At 44.5% G+C, this 19,224-nt stretch overlaps 1 protein-coding gene across 1 annotated transcript in view; it reads right to left on the bottom strand.

Moving 5' to 3' along the window:
- Nucleotides 1-6,528: 6,528 nt before the first annotated feature.
- The window catches only part of LOC103751277 (KH domain-containing, RNA-binding, signal transduction-associated protein 3), a 173,171-nt gene continuing 160,475 nt past the window's right edge, over nucleotides 6,529-19,224 (bottom strand). The window contains exons 7-8 of the mRNA XM_029556953.1: nucleotides 8,773-8,831; nucleotides 6,529-7,003 (exon numbers count right to left, since the gene is read on the bottom strand). Of these exons, the coding sequence (XP_029412813.1) occupies nucleotides 6,912-7,003; nucleotides 8,773-8,831 (151 nt within the window). The 3' untranslated portion in view covers nucleotides 6,529-6,911. The remainder of the gene's footprint in view (nucleotides 7,004-8,772; nucleotides 8,832-19,224) is intronic.

Raw genomic sequence — 19,224 nt, 5'->3', positions numbered from 1 at the left:
TGAAATAAACCACATCTGTCGGCATTCAAATCATGGCTCATTTCTGTAAATGTCATTCCACCAATAAAAAGGTAGTTTTACAACAAAATGTACTCAAAGATAAATCTAAAGTGAAGTATGTAAAAAGCAATTGATTAAGAAACATGGGCTCAGCCCATACAGAGATCGCTTCTGGGAAGATCAGACACAAACCAAACCCAAGGCCAACACAAGCCACTCCCTGCGGGAATCAGGAGAGGACTAGGAGTTCAGGTCCACTTCTCATTGTGTATACTAGGAGATCTGGGGTCTTATATCGAGCATACATATTACCTAGTAAATAATGGACATACTTTTTTTAACTTCTATGTTTTCACTGAAAAAGCCAATGGTCACAGAAGTAATCTTCTGTTTCTACTGAGGAATCACACTGACCCTGAAGAGCTCAGTGCGTCTTTTAACAAGGGCAGAATCACAAGCTCAGTCCCGTTCCTCTGTTCCTGCCAGGTCCACATGCCAGGCACTCTGCTAGGAGGTGAGGGCTCTGGTGTGACAAGAACCCGAAGCCTGGCTGTCTGAGAGGAAGGAAACCTGAACCAATAGGAGCAAAGAAATCCCGATCCATTTGTCAAGACTATAGACACTAAGCCACCTCATTCTTTTTCCTTTTGATCACTCACAGCCTACCAGGCATAAGACAGAGTATCCTCACCACAGATGTTTATATTCTGAGGTGGGAGAGAAGGGAAGTTCTTAGTCACAGAACGTTTACTTCAAGATTCAAAGGAGGTAGTGATGGCCCTCGAGTGGGGACTGGATGTGGAGACATTGGCCGAGGGAAGGAAGGCCTCCTGCGTGAGGTCTGCTTCAAGTTTCACTTAAGGGATGGACAAGACGGCTAGCTAGATCATGAGCTGCATTAGTGGGGCAAGGACATGTGGTCTCAGGAAGAGTGGAGCAGTTGTGAAGGCTGCACGAGGGGTCTCCGTGTAACTCTGAAGGAACTAGACTCTGTGCTGCAGTGCTGTCTCCATGAATGTGTGGTTTGGTTTTTTTTTTTGGCGGGGGTGTCATGTTAGGACCCCCACTGTGTGTTAGGGATTACACTGACCACAGGACAAGAGCGCTTTCTACCTGCTCACAGATGCTGACTCCCTCTGCCCCAGGCTATGAGATGAGGCAGGACCCACCAGGGCGTTCTGCACTCAGTGTTCACTGGGTTCTGAGATCACCAAGCAGTGCGAACGGAGGTTTGCACGGGGTTCTGGAACAGCTTTAGTCTATGAAGACACAGTCTCTGCCCTGTATAGTATGTGAGCTGAAAGGAGGTGGTACCTCTGGATCCCTAGCCTATCCAGACAGGACTACCTCTCATCATCTAATGAGGTTGAGGTTTCCTCCAGGATCACCTCTTCTTATACAAATACACACAGAACAGGTGAACATACAGACCTTGTGTGTGTGTGTGTGTGTGTGTGTGTGTGTGTGTGTGTGTGTGAGGCATGCATCTCACAGCTATGTGAGGCTGGTATCTGTCATACCCATCTCACAGGTGGGGAGACTGCAGTTGAGAGGCTGAACCTCACCCAGGTTACCACACTGGATAATGAATGCTCCCACAATATCTTCCTATATAAGCATCTTCTTTCTACTGGCCAGTTAACCTCTGCTGGCAACTTTCCTCCTCTAACCACCCTGTGTGTGTTCTGCAAGCCTCTTTTGACACCTATAAAGCATCTTACATGGACCTGCGGGAGTCCAGCTGACACCTTCTTTGTGTTTGCAGCACAGTTCAGTACCTGCAGGGACAGGAGCTGTCTTCGTCACTGTATGCCTACTGCCTCTAGCCAAGCAGATGCTCAGAAAACATGGATAACTCAGTGAATACCGGAACTGATTCGTCTTGGAGTACAAGATTATTCCGGACCTAAAGAAAAATCACATAATCTCCTCATGCAGGAACTGGGGCAGGGGTTGGAAAGGGGAAGAAAAGGATCAGTGATTAGTCACAGTGCTTGGCTGATGCTCAGTGAGAGGGAAGGCAGCAGAAAGCTCCTCACTGTAAGAAGTTCTCCCTACCATGGAGCCAGTGAGAACCGAGACAGTAACAACAAGGTAAAGCTGTAAGACTCTGGATCAAAGTAGCTGGATTCAAATCTTGCCTCCTTCAGCTACTAGGGATGTGAGCTAACCTAAGAGAGGTCACCTCCGGAAGCTTCAACTGCTTCCTCTGTAAGATGTGGACAGTACCAGTAATGGAATTCAATGATGGGATCTATAGAAGTGCTAATCAGATGCTTGGTCACTGACCAACTGCAATTGGTACGTGGCAACATCAATACTGAAATAAAGCAACGGACACAAAGCATGCTCTTCAGAGAGGGCAGAGGATGATGGCTCAGTTAACAACAGAGAGGACAGAGGACTGGGTCCTGAAGGTTGCTCCTATGTGCAAAGGAGCAGGGTACATTAATCCATCAACAACATCAGATCTCTAATTACTCAACTGTAGGGTACCATGTCCTCTAAGTCACTGTATTCCCTGGGAGTATTGATCCATGACCCCCATCAGATCTCAGATTACTTGAGTATAGGTTCCCATGTCTCCTAAGTCACTACATTCCCAGCACTTAAGATATCTAGTACAGAACTCATGCTCTGTGAATGTTAACACATGAGAAAATAGATGGACTCCAAGGGGGAGACCGGGGCCAGGACAAGAGCAGCTGGAGAACTACTGGACCAAGGCTGCCCGGGGGACAGCAAACCACACTTCTGGGTATGTCTCCTGCAGGATTAGATTGGGGGGCTCCAACCACAGATTACTGGGAGGTAACAGAACTGTAGAAGGTGGGTCTCTGGGGCATGTGTCCCTGGGGGCTATAGCTGGTCTCTTCCTGTTACTGGTCTGCTATGAATCTTGCCTGTGATCTTCTCTGTTCTACCCTCCCTGCTAGGAAGGTTGGAAACTTCTGGAACCATGAGCTAAACTGTCTTTCTTCTCTTAACTTATGTCAGGTGTTTGCTAACAGTGAAGCAAAGCCTGATAAACACAAGAGCCAAGAAGGAATGCCCCTGTTCCAGAATGTTCCTAATCTCTGGGTCATAAATCCTTTCCATAGTCTGATGAAGTTATGGATTCTTTACAAAAATGAAAATAATCATAAAATTGTACAACAATTCCTGTGTGTTAGAACAGAAGACCATCGCCTGTCTATCCGTAATTCCTGATCAAGGAAGCCTACTACATTATGGCAGTGTGAGGACTGACTCAGTTCAATTCTGTGGATAGAGGATGGGGTCTGAGCCAGAAAGTGCAAGTGCTCTCATTCTCCAGAGGCTGCTCTGGAGGTGACAGAATCCCCAGAACCTCCAGAAGATTGTAGCTCTGCTAACACCTTGCTTGGAAGCCTGCTGTAGAGTTCTGGCCCACAGAATTCTATGATAATAAACTATCCACTGCATAAACAACAAAAAAAGATGAAGACTTCATTTATTATTTGATATGCTAATACCTAAACAAGGATAAAATACTACTAAAGAATGTAGAAAAAAATCCTAATACCATCTCATGCAAAAGAGATGCGGTTTACGCTGCATTCCGTCCTGCACAGAGACAAGTCCTTGCAAAGCCAGACTGCAATGAAGATGATTTTGATCTGTAAGAATGAAGACTTCCCCACACTGACTTGACACAATGGGCCTTAACAGGGATGACAGGGTATATGGGCCCCAGTTGGGGGGGTGGGTATGGGGGGGTACCAGTGGGAAAGGGAGTATAAAGATGATTAAGATTGATTGAGATGTTCTGTATGAAATGCACAAAAATTCAATAAAAATAAGCTTAAATAAGAAGAAGACTTCCAAGAATGCAAAAGGTCACAAATGGCCAAAATGCAGAGAATAAGAGTCTGCGGAGCGTGGGTCCTTGGACAGGACAGATTTTATATTAAACTTCACCTATCCAGGGATCATCGCAGAAGAGGCGGTGGAAAGATTGTAAGAGCCAGGGAGGAGGTGTACGAACATACGGACATAGTCCTCCAGGCTCCTGGGACTCTTCTCATACAAACCTACAGCAATGGTGTCAGCATGCACAAGACACATGCAAACTTAGGAAGACAAAAACTCAGCACAGAACTGTGGAAATGGACAGCAGGCTCCAATCTTAGTTGAAGAATTATTGGCAGCTGATTACTGCTGGGATGAGGAAGAGCTGATTTTAAAGGCAGGGAGAGGATATCTAGACAGCCTGACTAGATCCAAGTGAATGAACTTGCACTAAGAAACACCTGGGGACACTAACTTTACATGGTAGGACTTAACACAAATGACAGACATTATGACCTCCAGTGGGGGGGGCTATGTGAGGGTGCCAAAGGGGAAGGGGGTATAAAGATGATTTTCTGTATGAAATACACAAAAATTCAATAAAAAACTTAAAAAATAACTGAAGACTTTGTTTTTTTTTTTTCCTATGAGCAATTTAAGTGTTTCTTCTGTTAATTCTGACCATTAAGAAAGCAGCTCATGTCTTTCTCCTTTATGTTGGAAGCCTGAGTTCCATTCTGGCCACTAAACATGAACATAGCATTTTGGGGTTACAAGACTCTGACAGCATCAACTTACAGCAAGATTTACAACTGTAGCTACTACAGGGGGCACATCATTCCCATGGTGCTGACACAGAAAGGGAGACCTGCCCAGAGGCACCCAGCTAAGGGGCCGAGCCCAGATGGAAATGCGTGACAAGGTTCAGTTAGGCCTGGCACTGCACATCTGCAGTGAGTCCCATACCAGCCATGGCTTATAGGGCCTGGCTACGGGGTGACGGCTTATCTCAAAATACAAAAACAAACAAACAAACAACAACAACAAATACAAAGACCAAATTAACAATAGCTCCCTTATTTTACAGATCTCCATTTTTTTTTAATTGTGAGGTAATTCTATGGAACACCTGCTTTAATGCTTATCGTATAAAAGCAATAATTTAAAAAAATAAGCACAAAATATTGTTTTACCATAAGACCAGGATAATTACTCTGAAAAACTTCCTGTACAACTATGTAAGTTTTTACACACATATGTGCGTACACACACACACACACACACACACACACACACACACACACGTAAAAACAAAACCAGGTTCACATTATACACGAAGCTGGGCATTATACACTAAGTCGGGACTTAGTAATTTAGAAAAATTCTGTGGGTTATGGACTACCCTGCTCGATTCTGACTGAAGAATGTGTTGTGAACACCTAGGTTCTGAGGGCCTGAGCCTCAGTTGCTACAGTAAAGCTTCCAGCCCCCTTTGTGCCCAGAGAGGTCCTTTACCACCATCACTGGTGCTTGCTAGGGGAAACGGCTGGGGAGAGCACCACTGGCCCACAGACCACAGCAACTTGTGGCTCTGGATGCAAGCTTACCTTTGTTTGCTCCAAGTCACAACCAGCTCCTCTGACACTCCACGGTGGCTGACATTTCCTAACAAAAGAAGAAATCTTTTTACTCAAAACAGAGGGAAAGCCTTAAAACTAAAGATAAACATTTTATATAATCTACAATTAAAACTTAAATCAAATGATTAACAAATAACTTTATTGAATCCTCATCAGTTTTAAGAATGCCCTCAATTACTAACCAAAATACGTATTACAGATAACTAGTTATGAGGTTTTACATTTGTTTAATAGGGAATAATTGGCCCCAATTAAACTGACTGAACTAAGGCTTTTTAGATTACTAAAACAAATTAAACTTTTTAAAATGAGAATTTAGGTGATCTTAAAAACCTTTCTAAAATGGATAATGAAACTTGCTAAGTTGTAATCTTCCTGGTTTTATTAGTTATGTTAAGATAAATTAAGTGAGATTAAAATCTTATTTGATTTATTTACCTTTGGAAATGAAGACCGTTTAAGGGTTACACATCCTCAGCCTTGACGACTGCGACCTCAATTAGTCAAGTCAGAATGTCTTTAAAACTTTGTGCTTAGAGCTTCCAGCATGGAGCGAGGTGGTCATTAAGGTACCAAAAGTCTCATAAAAAATCCAAAGTTGCACTAGTGAAAAAACGCTCAACAAGATGAAAACTGATCACATCTTTTCCAGAAAATCCAGTAGTTATTTTAAAACCAGTTTTTAAACAAGATTTGATTTTGCGTAGTTTTAATGCGCCACTGGAGCAGCTCGATACCATGTGGACTCTTTAGACCGCGTTTGAACCTATGGTGAGCATATCATGGTACATTTAATTTTATACCACTTTTAAAATAAGTTGTACAATATTTAGTGTGACCCTTTTACAGACATTGTTAAAGGAATTCTTTCCCTGTTTACAACTATTTATGAAAGCCTTTTTAAATAAGAAAAACATAAAACTGTTAGCTCACACACACAAAATTTCTTTCAAAAGTTTATTTAGTATCAAGCAAGAGGAGACTTTGCTTAACACTACAGAACATTTCAAGACTTGAGTTACAAAAGAATACCACATGATTTGCATTTGTAATTGGCTTCCCTTTTTACGCATTTGTCAAGAGAAAAAAACTAGCATATGGCTGAAAGATGAAATAACTAAATTCTATGGAAACCTTTAAAATAAAAGGTGAGGCTTATGTTAAAAGAATGGATTAACATATTTAGTAAACCTATCTTTTTGTTTAACACTAGTTAATCAAAGTTATTTGTTTTCCTTTTGATGACCTATTTTTTCATATACAGACTGGCGATAACAAAATTTTACATGTCCTTTTCTTCCCTGACCAAGGTGGTGTTTCAACAAAGTAGTTTTAAATTCCATCCATTCAGATTTTAAGCATTTTGATTTATTTAAAAAGGGATTGTTCATAGAAAAAAATTACTTTGAACAGTATACAGGACGGTGGAGATTGGCTATTTCACAACATCAGACAGTACAATCAGTATCTGCCATATGGCTGGTCTCTGTACACGCCCTTCGCCGCTCTCGCCGAAGGTGCCTTGTGTCTTGAGTTAGCCCATTCCTCTTGCCCTAAAATCAGGAAGACAAACTGTGATTAGGCCGTGGTCAGAGATCCCAGTAGCTCCATCCCTTGGAACCAGTGGCAAAGGTCACAATGGAGACACTTATCTCTGATACACTGATAAAAGAATCACAGAGGAACAGACTCAAACATTTTTCCAGCACAACCCAGAATGACACAATCAGTGCAGGCAGATCCTCACCCTGTGTCTGAAAAGGCAGCCAACTTGGCAGGGATTTTCTTTTACTCCTACTCAACTAAAGCCTGCAAGATCATGCAGCAAATCCAACTGCCTTTTATGAAATATCAAGAGAAAGAGAGGAAGGGATCACTTAAATTTCTTCCAACAGTGAAAACAAGGGAAAAGAACACAGATGGTCTGTGGACAGAAAAGGAGGAAAAAGCATCCAGCAAACTGGGAAGGGCAGACTGAGAATGAGAAAAACCAGGTGACTCTCCACAGGGCCTTCACAGACAGACTGCAGGAAGGCACACTGGTTGTACTCCACATGACGACGCCACTTCATGAACAGGGAGTGATCCTGATGATGCATCAAGTCCATCCCTGACAGTGTTGCCAATAACCAAAGGTCCCCTACCATCTGTAGTTCCTGAAATCCAACACCGTCCAGTGCCAAGACTTCCGCTGAGTTATTCATGGGTTTGGACAGCAAACAGTTAAGTCCCTGCTGCAACATGCAGCAATCTAAAGCCACATGCCCACAGAGACCAATTTACAAAGCTGTGAAAGAAAAATGCTCAAAATGACCTCTTCTTTTGATACAAACATGCAATCAACGTCACACCCTCTAGGTAACTTGCATCAGTTTAAGTAGACAGCACAGACAGCATTCAGAAACCTAATGTATCTCTCTTAAGGGTTTGTTAAGAATAACAATAAAAAAAAAGATAGAAAAAAAAAGGAAGTATGGTCATCACAGCTCTGGGCGGGTGATATAACAAAATGCACTTCAAAGGAACACCAGAAAACGGTTTTTCAGTTATGTTCAGAGAAATGTCATCGCATCCATTACCCAGGTGCTGCATTCACGTGCCTGGGGTGCGAGGCATGCTCAGAGCTTTGCCGCAACTGAAGCTTCTTGTTCTCTGATCTCTTTGCCCTGAGGCAAAGGCACTTGACTATGGTTTCCCTTCTAATTAAACCTGTCATCATTCTACACATTAAGAGTCTGGTCATGGATTCCCCAGCATCTCTACCTGCTCCCACAGAACTAAGAGTTAGTTGTCCCTTTATAAGCCTGAGAGACTCTTATCTCCTCCCTAGCTCAGCCTTTATAAACTTATGAAATGCCTCCCAGTATAGTTCTGTCTAAGGACTTGAGATTGGGCGTGGATTAAAATACAAAGATGAGGTGCGAGAATCCCAAGAGCTGTGGTCTCAGCTGCTTCTTTTCCTCTACTGTCAAGCTGTAGAGGCTTCCAAATGACCCAGGCTAGAAAATGTCAGCAGTCTGGAAACCTATTATATTAAAATAGAGAGGAGGTCAGCACACAACTGTCAACCCAAACCAAGCTTCTCGGTTTAGGATTTGGGTTCAGGCAGTGCTCTGTAGTCTCCAGCTCTTATTACATTTACCTGTTAGCAAAGCCTCTGAAAATGGCAAGATATGTACAGAGGAACTGAGGAAAGGGAGCTGTTACACAGACAAACATGAATTTATCTTCAAAAAAACATGGTTTTCTCGCCAATCAGAGTCTCTAAGGCCTGTCCACAGCCACTTGCTCTCTCTCCATGTGGTTACCGGGGAACACTCACCATAGGAGTCGTAAGTCTCCTCACTGAGTCCATGCCCGTAATCATAGTAATCAGCTCCACTGTGTGAACAAAAGAAAACACCATTAGTACAAAACATTTCAGCTGCGGGGTTAAATCACATCCAGTGAAGTATTCTAAAACTAGATAAACTAAAAATAAAGAGGACTAAAATGGAATACATTTCTACTGCGATGACACAGTGCTGAGACAGGCCTTGGACTTTATGATCAAAGGCTCCACTCTTAATTCTGGAGTCTGTCGTTTAACCCACACCTGGCCAGTCACTGCCAGTCACTCCAGAGTAAGTGTGTGGAAGGCAGAAGGGGAAGGCTAGGGACTGCAGAGGGCAGCTCAGCACTGTGTGCCACAGCTAAGGTTGGGCTCATCGCAGGTGCTGTGGGGGTAGGGGAGGCAGGTACTGCTTCCTTCCATCAGAAGGAACAGAAGTGAATCTCTTTGATGCATATATACCATCCACAGAACTTGGTCCGTGGGCATTGTGGGCACTTTATAATTTACAACAGGAGCTTCAAGGCTGTATTTATCATCACCATCAGAACGGCGGGAAAACCACAGTTAAGGACGACGTGCAGGTGAAGAGCAGGGAATCATCTCTGGGTAGTTGCAAGCCTATGGCCGAGAGTCTGTTCCAAGTACAGGCAGATCTATGCTCTAATCTACTAGATCCTTGAGACAGCAAGAGTGAGGGGCCGCTATCACTGCCTTGTGCAGACACAGAGAAAGCAGCATCCTGTCCGTACCATACTTGAACCATGTCGTCTGTTTCTGTTTTTAACAGGCATAGATTAGTGAGAAACCTGGACCGCTGAGCCACAAGCATTTTTGAGTACCTGAGGAAGTTTCCATTAACCCTTTTAAGTTTCCCTCTTCCCTACTTTATTTTCTAAGAAGCAAGCCTCCCCAGTATTTCAACTTCCAGCAATCAAATACAAAACTTGCAGTCACAGCAGGACTCAAGCAGCACGATGAGGAAGTACAATCTGGGCTGCTGAGGTCCACGATCTCCCAGATGGTGGTGGGAAAGAGGTCACACTGTGGCACAGGTGAGGACAGTGCTCATCAGGATGGCCACAGAGCCAGCCTAAAATCTCACTGGTAACAGCATAGCTCAATCCAACTGAAGACAGGGACCCCCAACCTCAGGTTGTACCCACACCTGGTCCCTCACCCCCATGTGTCCTTCCTCCTGTAAATACCAAACAATCCAATGACTCCCGGGTAGCATGGCAGCTCCTCGTAGCAGCAGCGCTGTGTTCTCTGGATGAGTCTTCATATTTGCTAATGCCTCTGTGCCAAGCTGCATCGTACTTTATGTTACTTTCACAGAAAATGCTCCCATTCATGGAGGCAAGTACCCAATCTAGCCTGCTGTCACCATGCTCATCTTCCTGGACTATACTGGACACTGCTCCAGCAGGCATGGAGAGACCAGTGTGTGGAGAAAGGCCCCCACCTGCCCCCACCGTGTCCCAGATGGAGAGTGCAATGCTGAGCAGGGTTCTGAAAGGCTAGGAGGACTGAGGGAGGAAGGCGAGATGGGTCAGAGAGAAATGCTTCCAGGCAGAGGGGATGGAGTACGCAAATCACAAGAGCAGGAAACGGGATGAAAAATCCAAATGTCTTTCAGAAAGATTTACCACGTTTTGACAGACTACCTGGCTCCTCATCAGATTATGCTCTCTCCATGAGCAGAACACAGGGTGCACACACCTTGTCTACCTGGTTTCACTACAGCCTTACAAGTTAGCCAAACACAGCTGTACACACTGGTTATAATGTGAGTCCTCTACAGCACAGGTTCTAGAATGTGCTGTGTGGAGTTCCCCTAGCTCTCCACACTGTCCAGGCCTACAACAGCCTCTACAGCAGCTGATTATTATACTCAACAGCAATGGCAACTTTTCTACAGAGGCACATGTAGCCACAGAGCTTTAAAAATGGTCTTTGGAGAGATGCTCAGTGGTTAAGGGCACTGGCTGCTCTTCCAGAGGATCAGGAATATGAAGAGTAATGACCATCTGTTACTCCAGTTCCAGGGGCTCCAAAAGCTTCTGGTCTCTGAGGGCATTGCACACGTAGGTACACTTACATACATGCAAGCAAAACACTCCTACAACACTCCTTTTAGATGGTCTTCAAACTGAGGACTGGCATCCCACAGAACTGAGAAGGAAGGAAGGAGAGCCCGAGGAGAGAGTGGACACAGTGTTCCCTAGAGGCTGCCTTCCTGATGACTTCTCTTGGAGGGATGGGTGTACCTGATCTAAAACTGTCCTTTTTGTTTTATGAGGCAGTGAGGCTCGGAGAAGCTGTGCCACCTGCTCAGGGCATGGCACTTGCAAGTGGCAGCACCAACACAGAAACCCCCGGGCCACACATGGAGGCAATTCTACATACCACACAGTTGTACTCCCCCCACCCCAGGCACCTGCCTTCCCACCAGCTCATCACAAGGCCCCTCATCACAGGTGACACTCAGCACAGAAGTCAGGGTCCACAGGGACTCTGCAATGCAGTCACAGCAACTGGCCTCAAATCCCTCCTCCCCACCCTTTGGTAGTTCTAATTTCTCCTCAAGGCACAATAAACATTTGCAGTAAGAAGAGGGACTGGCTGAAAAAAGGAGCATATAAATTTTCACATTCAGAAAGATAATAAACCTAACATTAAGAAACACCAAAACAATAATACGGCTTTTCTACGTAAGATACTGCACCTGTAAACAGAAGATGCTTTGAAAGCAAAATGTTTTCTCCTCTGTTAACGACAGAAATTCAGACTCCACCAAAGCTTTTGATTCAACAGTCGAGCATCAGTCAAGACACCTGTGTCTGAACTCTGGCCTCTTATCTCCGGGGTCTCCTGTAAAGTCCCTCCCATGTGTGGGGCCTGTGGGACAGTCTAGTCAGGGGCTGGCTGGACCCCTGACCCCACAGCATTGGCTCAGCTACAGATTTTTGCCCCAAATGAGTCAAAATACCCTCTCATTTTGTTGCTAATAAATTGGCTAATGCTTTTAAGAAACTCAATGTTAAATTAAAGGAACCTTAGTTTTCTTTCCAAAGGTCAGCACTTACATCATAAAGGTTCCTTAGGCAAATAAAACTGACAAGACTTATTCATAGACAGAATGAGAGCATCCCTTTACAGAACTGAAAAAGCTTCCTTTCCTGAGACAGCTCCCACTCGTTTACCTCAGCACAGCAGATGACAGGCAGGCAGAAGACTAACAAACATGAGAGTACAACAGTTGCTTTCTGACCAAACTAAGCCTCCTTTATTAAATAAAGTCAGGGGTAATAAACAACCACACTGGCTGGAAACTTGTCTCAGAAGTGCTCCCACAAGACTCACTGTAAAGGGGCGGAGGGTCATGAAGAATGTTCTCCAATGAAGAGCTAGATAAAAGGCTGCATAATTTGGCTTAGCAATGGTCTGGTGATAAGACAATCTAGTTTTGACAAGTGAAAACTTTAAACTGACACTTGCTATCATTTTACCCAGTTTCTGATTATTTATTGCACGACTGTCATCAGGCTGAGGAGCTGCAGCAGCTGTGCCCCACTCGCCTACCTGTCAGTTTCATCTGGATCGCCTTTGCAGCATTTCACGTCGTGTACCTCGAATGCCTATTAACCAAAGACGTGTCCTATTTCCCAAGGATAAACTAAAACCCATGATACAGCAAAGGGGGAACAAACACTAAGAAAATTCTTCATTTATGGTACAACTTACAATACGACCAGGAAACAAACACCTGAGTGTGAACAGTCCACAACTCCATCAAAAGGGATCAGGGTAGGACACCCCTTGTCAAGAGCTCAGGAGCGGGGTTTCTCCCCCCGCCCCCGGTGCTCGAGTAACTCCTCCTGGATTGATTTCCACACTCCTCCCAGACTCCCACACTCCTCCCAGACTCCCACACTCCTCCTAGACTCCCACACTCCAGCCACACTCTAGCTGCCAATACTCAGGTCAAAGCAAGTCCAGGTGTTGAGCATAATTCACACTGTCAGTGAGGGGATGGTCCAGCTCACAAAAGCTCCATCCTCTCATGTCCCCTTCCTTCTTGAGTTTATTAAGAATGCCAACCCTCACTATGAAGACCATTTAAAATGGTCTCTAGAGATCTTGCGGCTCCATCATCCCAGTCAATAAATAACCTCTATCACCACAAGATAGCACGTCCATCCCCTTGACCTCTTCTGATAGGAGTTCAAGGCACAGTCAGGAGCCCAGGGTCCAAGTCCACTTCTCCCAAGGCTTCTGTTTTCCTTCCAGAGGTAAATAGGTGGACACACACTGAGCAAAGACTCCAAATGAGGTCATGTCACCCTTCCCCAGGTCTACCCTTTGATAAGTTAAGGAATTCTTGACAGTGACTTCCTCTGCCCCACAGCCTCATCAGGCCTCCCACTAACTTCTACTTCACAGTCACAGCAACCAATCTTCCTAGAGCCTTGCCTGTATTTACTCTCAGCCAGGGAAATGGAAATGATGGTATTGCACCAGCACAGTTGGCCTTGAGTCGCCCTTGCTCCATCTGCCTCATCTACCCGACTCTGCACATCCTTTACTGTGTGCTCTGGAATTAGTGGCTTATTACATTAAACTTCAAATGGTTTCTCAGTCTCTTCTTTGAAACCCTGCACAGTGGGAGCTGGAGAGATGGCTCATCAGTTAAGAGCACTAGCTGCCTTACAGAGAACCCAACACCATACGGTGGCTAACAGTTGTTCAACATCCTCTTCTGGTCTCCATGTACATTGCGCAACATGGATGCTCTTCCACACAAGCAGGCAAAACAATCACACATAAAATACACATAAATAAATGATAAAAAAGAAACCCTGTACAACGAAGAGTTATGGACAACTCTTCCCTGGAAGTCTTGTCAAGTGCTCCTCTCCTGAAGCCAGGAGGAAAGGCCAGTCCTCTCTCTGCCCTTCAACACGTACAACACAACTGCCATTTCAGACCATGACTCAACACTCTTGTGCGAACACCCTGTAGAGAATCTGCCAGCAGCTTCCCAGTCCTGAGGGCTGTGGTTTGGGGATGTGGGTTGGTGATCCTTCACCCCAACAGGCCTCTTAGTGTCCTGGACTCGCCTTGTCCCTTAACTAGCCTCCTTTATCTGTTCACTGCATGGTGCGCCCTAGGATGGTGCCATTAAAAAATGTAAAATGAGCTGGGGATGGTGGCTCATGCCTTTCATCCCAGCACTCTGGAGGCAGAGGCAGGTGGACCTCTGTGAGGCAGAGGCCAGCCTGATCTAATGTAACAAGTTCCAGGCCAGCTGGGGCTATAGGGAGACCCTGTCTCAAAAAAGACCATGAAAAAAGGTAAAATTTGAATTTCATAGTCCTTTCTGAGGTTCTCTCTGTTTCCACAGGGCATGGAGAATTCTTTCAGATCCATATCATCATCCCAACTACTGTCCTTAAACTTTCTCCCTGTGCAGGATAAGCTGCTTCCCACTACTGGTTTCCTGCTGTCCACCAGCCTGTTCACTTCTCCTCTTCTCTCAGCCCTGTTCAAGTTGGAGCATTTCTGAGTTCATGTGTTGGCCTTCTTTCCTTCTTTATTTATATGACCCCCTTGGTCATTTTATCTAGATTCTCGGCTTTAAATGAAATATAAATACCCAAACCTCTCAAATTTACAGCATCTCTCAAAGGGATTTCACTTAGGAAAGTTTACACTCACAAGATAACTGCCTTTTAACATCTCCACATCTAACAGACACCTCAAACTGAAAAAGGTCCACATTACATAGGTCCTCTGAGCTCATCCTTCAATCTGGTCCACCCAAGCCTCTGTCCGACATCTCAGCCAGAGGACATCTACCTTGTGTGCTGAGGACAAAGTCTGGAGCCACCCTTGGCCCTTCCTGTGTGGCTCCTTACCTTTCTCAGGGCTGCTCAAGTGGTTCTAATTCAGTCGGGTCTACAGGAAGAGAGCTGCGACCCACCCCACCAGGGACTCTGATCCCTCACCTCTCTCTGCTGCACAACACTGTGCCCTGATAAGCCCATCACTCTTTCCCAAGTCTCAGTTAAATGAGAACCTAAGGCCTACACCAGAGGCCATGTGTCTGTTTATTCACCGATATGCCTCAGCTCCCCTCAGAACAATGCCAAGGACACAGCAGGTACATTCAGTGAACATTGGCTTAATACACTGGCTGCAAGAAAGAGTGAATTACAACACTAGGATTGAGAAACAATGTGTCCAGGCCATTTAGGAAAGACACATTATTAGCGGGTAAAGTTGAACAAGAACCTGCCCAGTCTTAGTTCTAAAGGAAACGGATGGAAGAGCTTCAAGTTTGTCACTCTTGGAATGTAGACGGGGACTGCCAAAGGAAACAGAGTCCTGCCATACCAAGCCCCGCATCAGCAAACAGGGCCCAGAGCATGCTGTGCGCTGCAACACACCGAGAAGATGCAGATGCACAAACACGATGTGATCTCTGCTCGAGAGGCTGGAGAAGGAAGCAAACACATGTCAATGGCACAGGGTGACGATACCTCTCATAGCCTCATTTTGCTGTGAGGTGGGAAGAAAGAGGGAGAAAGAAGGCTATTCAACAAAGGTGTCAGAAAGGAGCCGAGGGGCTGAAGCAGGAAGAGATGGACAGGGTCAGATTGCAAGTGTTTCATAAACTCTTGAAGGAAAATTACTAGTCACGTAGATGGCACTGGTAGCTAATGTGTAATTATGTATTTAACCTATAATAACTACATTTAAATAATTCTTATAGTTTTATATATCCCTACTTAACCTCTTCACAAATCTATGAAGTGGATGATATTCTAGTTTCTTTTCATTCAACAGAAATGAAGTCGTTGAGGTTAACTCAGCAAGGATGACCATGACAGCAACATAGAAAATGTCAGTGGGGTCAGCCTCACACCCGCTCCAGGATACAACTCTCTCATCAGCAACGCCAAGGACTCTGGAGTTCATCATCTGGGCAGCAGAGTGCACACACATGTGTCTTTTTTTTTTTGGTCTTTTTGAGACAGGGTCTCCCTGTAGCCCCAGCTGTCCTGGAACTCACTATGTAGACCAGGCTGGCCTTGAACTCACAGAGATCTGGCTGCCTCTGCCTCCCGAGTGCTGGGACTAAAGGCGTGCGCCACCACGCCCGGCATAGGTGTGTCTTTTAAAGGTTCCCTTTACCCCTGGTACATGACTTGTTACATTCACATCTCTTTGGCAACTGCTCTCAGAGTGAGTCGTAACTTTGCAAACATCTTCTGTAAAGTAATATGCCTTCTTCTTTCTAAAAATTCTTGTTCCTTTCAGTTTCTTAGCTTTTTTATTCCTTTTCCTGTTGTTGTGATAAAACAAACAGACAAAAGCACCTTAAGAGAAAGGGTTTATTTGAGCTCACAGTTCAAGGTACAATCCATCACAGTCTGTCATGGCAGGGGAGTTAAGACAGCAGGAAGAGCTTGAAGCAGCTGGTCACATCTCATCCACAATCAGGACACAGAGACAACTGTGTGCCAGTACTCAGTGCACTTTCTAGCTTTCATAATCCAGGATTCCCCCAATTAAGATGGGTCTTCCCATATCAATTAACATCATCCAAATAATCCCCCACAAGCATGTTAGAGGCCCGTCTCCCAGGTACTTCTAGATTCCTTCAACAACAATTAACAGAAACCATCACACTCCCCTTAAGTAGCTTTATTTTCCTATTCTGGCAGCTGTGCACCATGAAGCGCTGGATTTGTCTGTCACGCTTCATGCACACTGTCCAACACTATTCAGCCTTAACGTTTTCAACCCGCCTCAGAGCTGGTTGGCTATTAGAGGTGCCATGTCTTCTGGAGATTCAATTTAAAATCATCTACTCTATGAGATCTGTTCACTCGAGGTGTGCACTTTCAGTGTGCCAAGTCTGGTGTTTCCAAAATGCTTTGTGAATTTTGGAGATGCCTGCCATAGTTTGTTTTTGGATGTGCCAACACACTTATTGAAGGTACTTTCTTCCAGTGGTATGGAAAATGGTCAGAGTGCTCCATGGAGGGACATTCTAGTAGCTTATGCTCTATTCTGGGACCTTGTAGTTTCCCTGGAACACAGCACCTCACAAGCAAAGGTTGTGCACTGTGCCACCTAGCACTTGGGCAGGACAGTGCTCCCTTTTACACTGCTGGCCCCAAAGACCAGGACAGCCCTACCACTCCAAAGGCAGCTCTTGAATCCATCAGAGAACCCACGTCCATCAGCCCCTTCCTACACAGCTGCTTGTATGAGGGTCCACCTCTCCTCAGCTAGTCAATCTTACAGAACGCTTCTTCTAAATACAGCTTTGCCAGATCCCTCCTCCACCTCTCTCCCTCCCTCCCCTGTTCATAGATGGAGCACATCTGTGTTCTCAGTTCTTCCTCTCAATTCAATTATATACTTTTTCCCTTTCCTTTAAAGTCCATTTTAGTTTACACTTAGAAGATTTTTAATCCTGAAGATCTCTGTCTGAGGCAGACATATTGTCTAATTTTATCAGCAACGGAATGAGATATGGTGGAAACCACGTCCCATTGATAGTTTCACATCCACAATATGTATGGCTAGCATACACCAGCATTCTAGAGTCAGAGGTGATGACAGACAAATAGAAACACAGGGGCTGGAAGCAATCCCTGCCTCACGGAATCTGCAATAATGCTTTGTCACAGTGGTGATGGCAACGTCAGGACTAGGATTCTTGTAAATCCCCTTTGTAAGTCAAACGTCTAAGTTCTATGCCTCTTGACTCTAATTCAAAAGAGCTGATTTTTTTCTCCTGATTAGCTTGAATTGTCTCTTTAAGGGAGCTCTTATTCATATTCATTATAATTAAATTAATATTTTAGCCAATATGTAGTAAATGCTTATTATGTAACCCAGACAACTGATCTAGGCCAACTTCGCTGTTTACTGTTTCTATTCTACCTAGGGTCTTTTACTCCTTAAACTAACCATGAAGAATTTCTATAGAGAAAATAGAATAAATGAAAAGTAATATTTCAAATGAAATTTTTGGACTATTCTTATTTCCACATTATCATAGATAAGTGAAGATCTGAAATTCCTTCAGGGTAAATAGCTAAAAAAAATTTCAATCTTCTTTCAATAAGAGTCTTACTTACCTAATAGTTCTTTCATAATATTTAATAATATTTCCTAGGAGGACATTGAATAAAAAGCCACAAATCGGGTTGCGGCAATTGGATGGAAGCAGAGTTATGGCTGAAATCTAGGCAGCCTACTCATGCTAGCCCTGGCCTTTCCTGGCACATGTCCCACAAGGATGGCTCAGATGCTGGGGTCACCAGCACCCAGTATGGGCAAGTGGATGATACTATAAGTAACTTCATCCCTGCCTGTCTTCAGTGCTTTGCTAAATGTGTTCAGGAAGACACATAAATGCCTCCGACCCTGTTCACCAGAGAATTCACACTTGTACTCGGAGTGCTCACTGTGTGACAGGCAAGTAAGTCTGACATTTGGCCTCCAAGAGCTGAGGCTGGCAGGGCTGTGCATCTCATAGGAAGAGTGCACAGGTCTACAGTGCTTTAGAAAACCTGCCTGATCCTGGTGCTGCTGCATCCAGTGTTGATCCATCTTTATTCCACCGCACATTGTTGCATTTTCAAAATGGCCCAGAGTGATAGCCTTCAACATGTGGCCCTGCGGACTTCTCTGTTCCATGAAATCAAATGTTTGCACAATAATACTGAGATGCAATTTGTCCTTTTCACTGTGCTGAGACTTGTACCAAATCACATGGGTAAAACTGTTAGGTGCGTTACCAAGAACCAAGGGTAGAAACAAACCACAATTCATTTGTTGTTGTTTGGTTGGTTCTCTTAAAAAGGAATTTCTTGGGGGCTGGAGAGTTGTCTCAGTGCTTAAGAGCACTGACTACTATTGCAGAGGACCCGGGTTCGATTTCCAGCACCCACATGGAGGCTAGGAACCATCCTTAACTCCAGTTCCAGGGGAATCCAAAGCCCTCTTCTGACCTCTGCGGCACTGCATGACACGGGTCCACTCACATACATGCAGGCAATACACTCACACACATAAAATCAAAATAATAAATAAAATATTTTTAAAAAGGTATTTATTACTTAAGAATGCCCTCGATGAAGTAGCAAAACTTATCAATTCCATTAATCTCAGCTATTCAGTACATCTCTGCATGACTCCGTCTGGGGACCCACAACTCCAACAGCGACCTGAGAACAAACCCTGGCAAAACGCACAGTCAGACTCTGAGCTGTGTTAGGTGCTGCCTACAGTGTGAGCGAACTAAGCCTGTCACCCCACAACAAACGACATGGTATTTGCTACTAATGATAACATGTCGGGCAAAAGTGACTTCAGTTTGGAAAACTGTAGTTGCTGCAAATGGGAAGCAAGTTCATA

This window comes from Nannospalax galili, unplaced genomic scaffold, assembly GCF_000622305.1.
Source record: "Nannospalax galili isolate Female #2095 unplaced genomic scaffold, S.galili_v1.0 scaffold847, whole genome shotgun sequence".
NCBI classification, from domain to species: domain Eukaryota; kingdom Metazoa; phylum Chordata; class Mammalia; order Rodentia; family Spalacidae; genus Nannospalax; species Nannospalax galili.
Note: the sequence above shows the minus strand (reverse complement) of the source record. Positions and strands in the feature narration are given on the sequence as shown.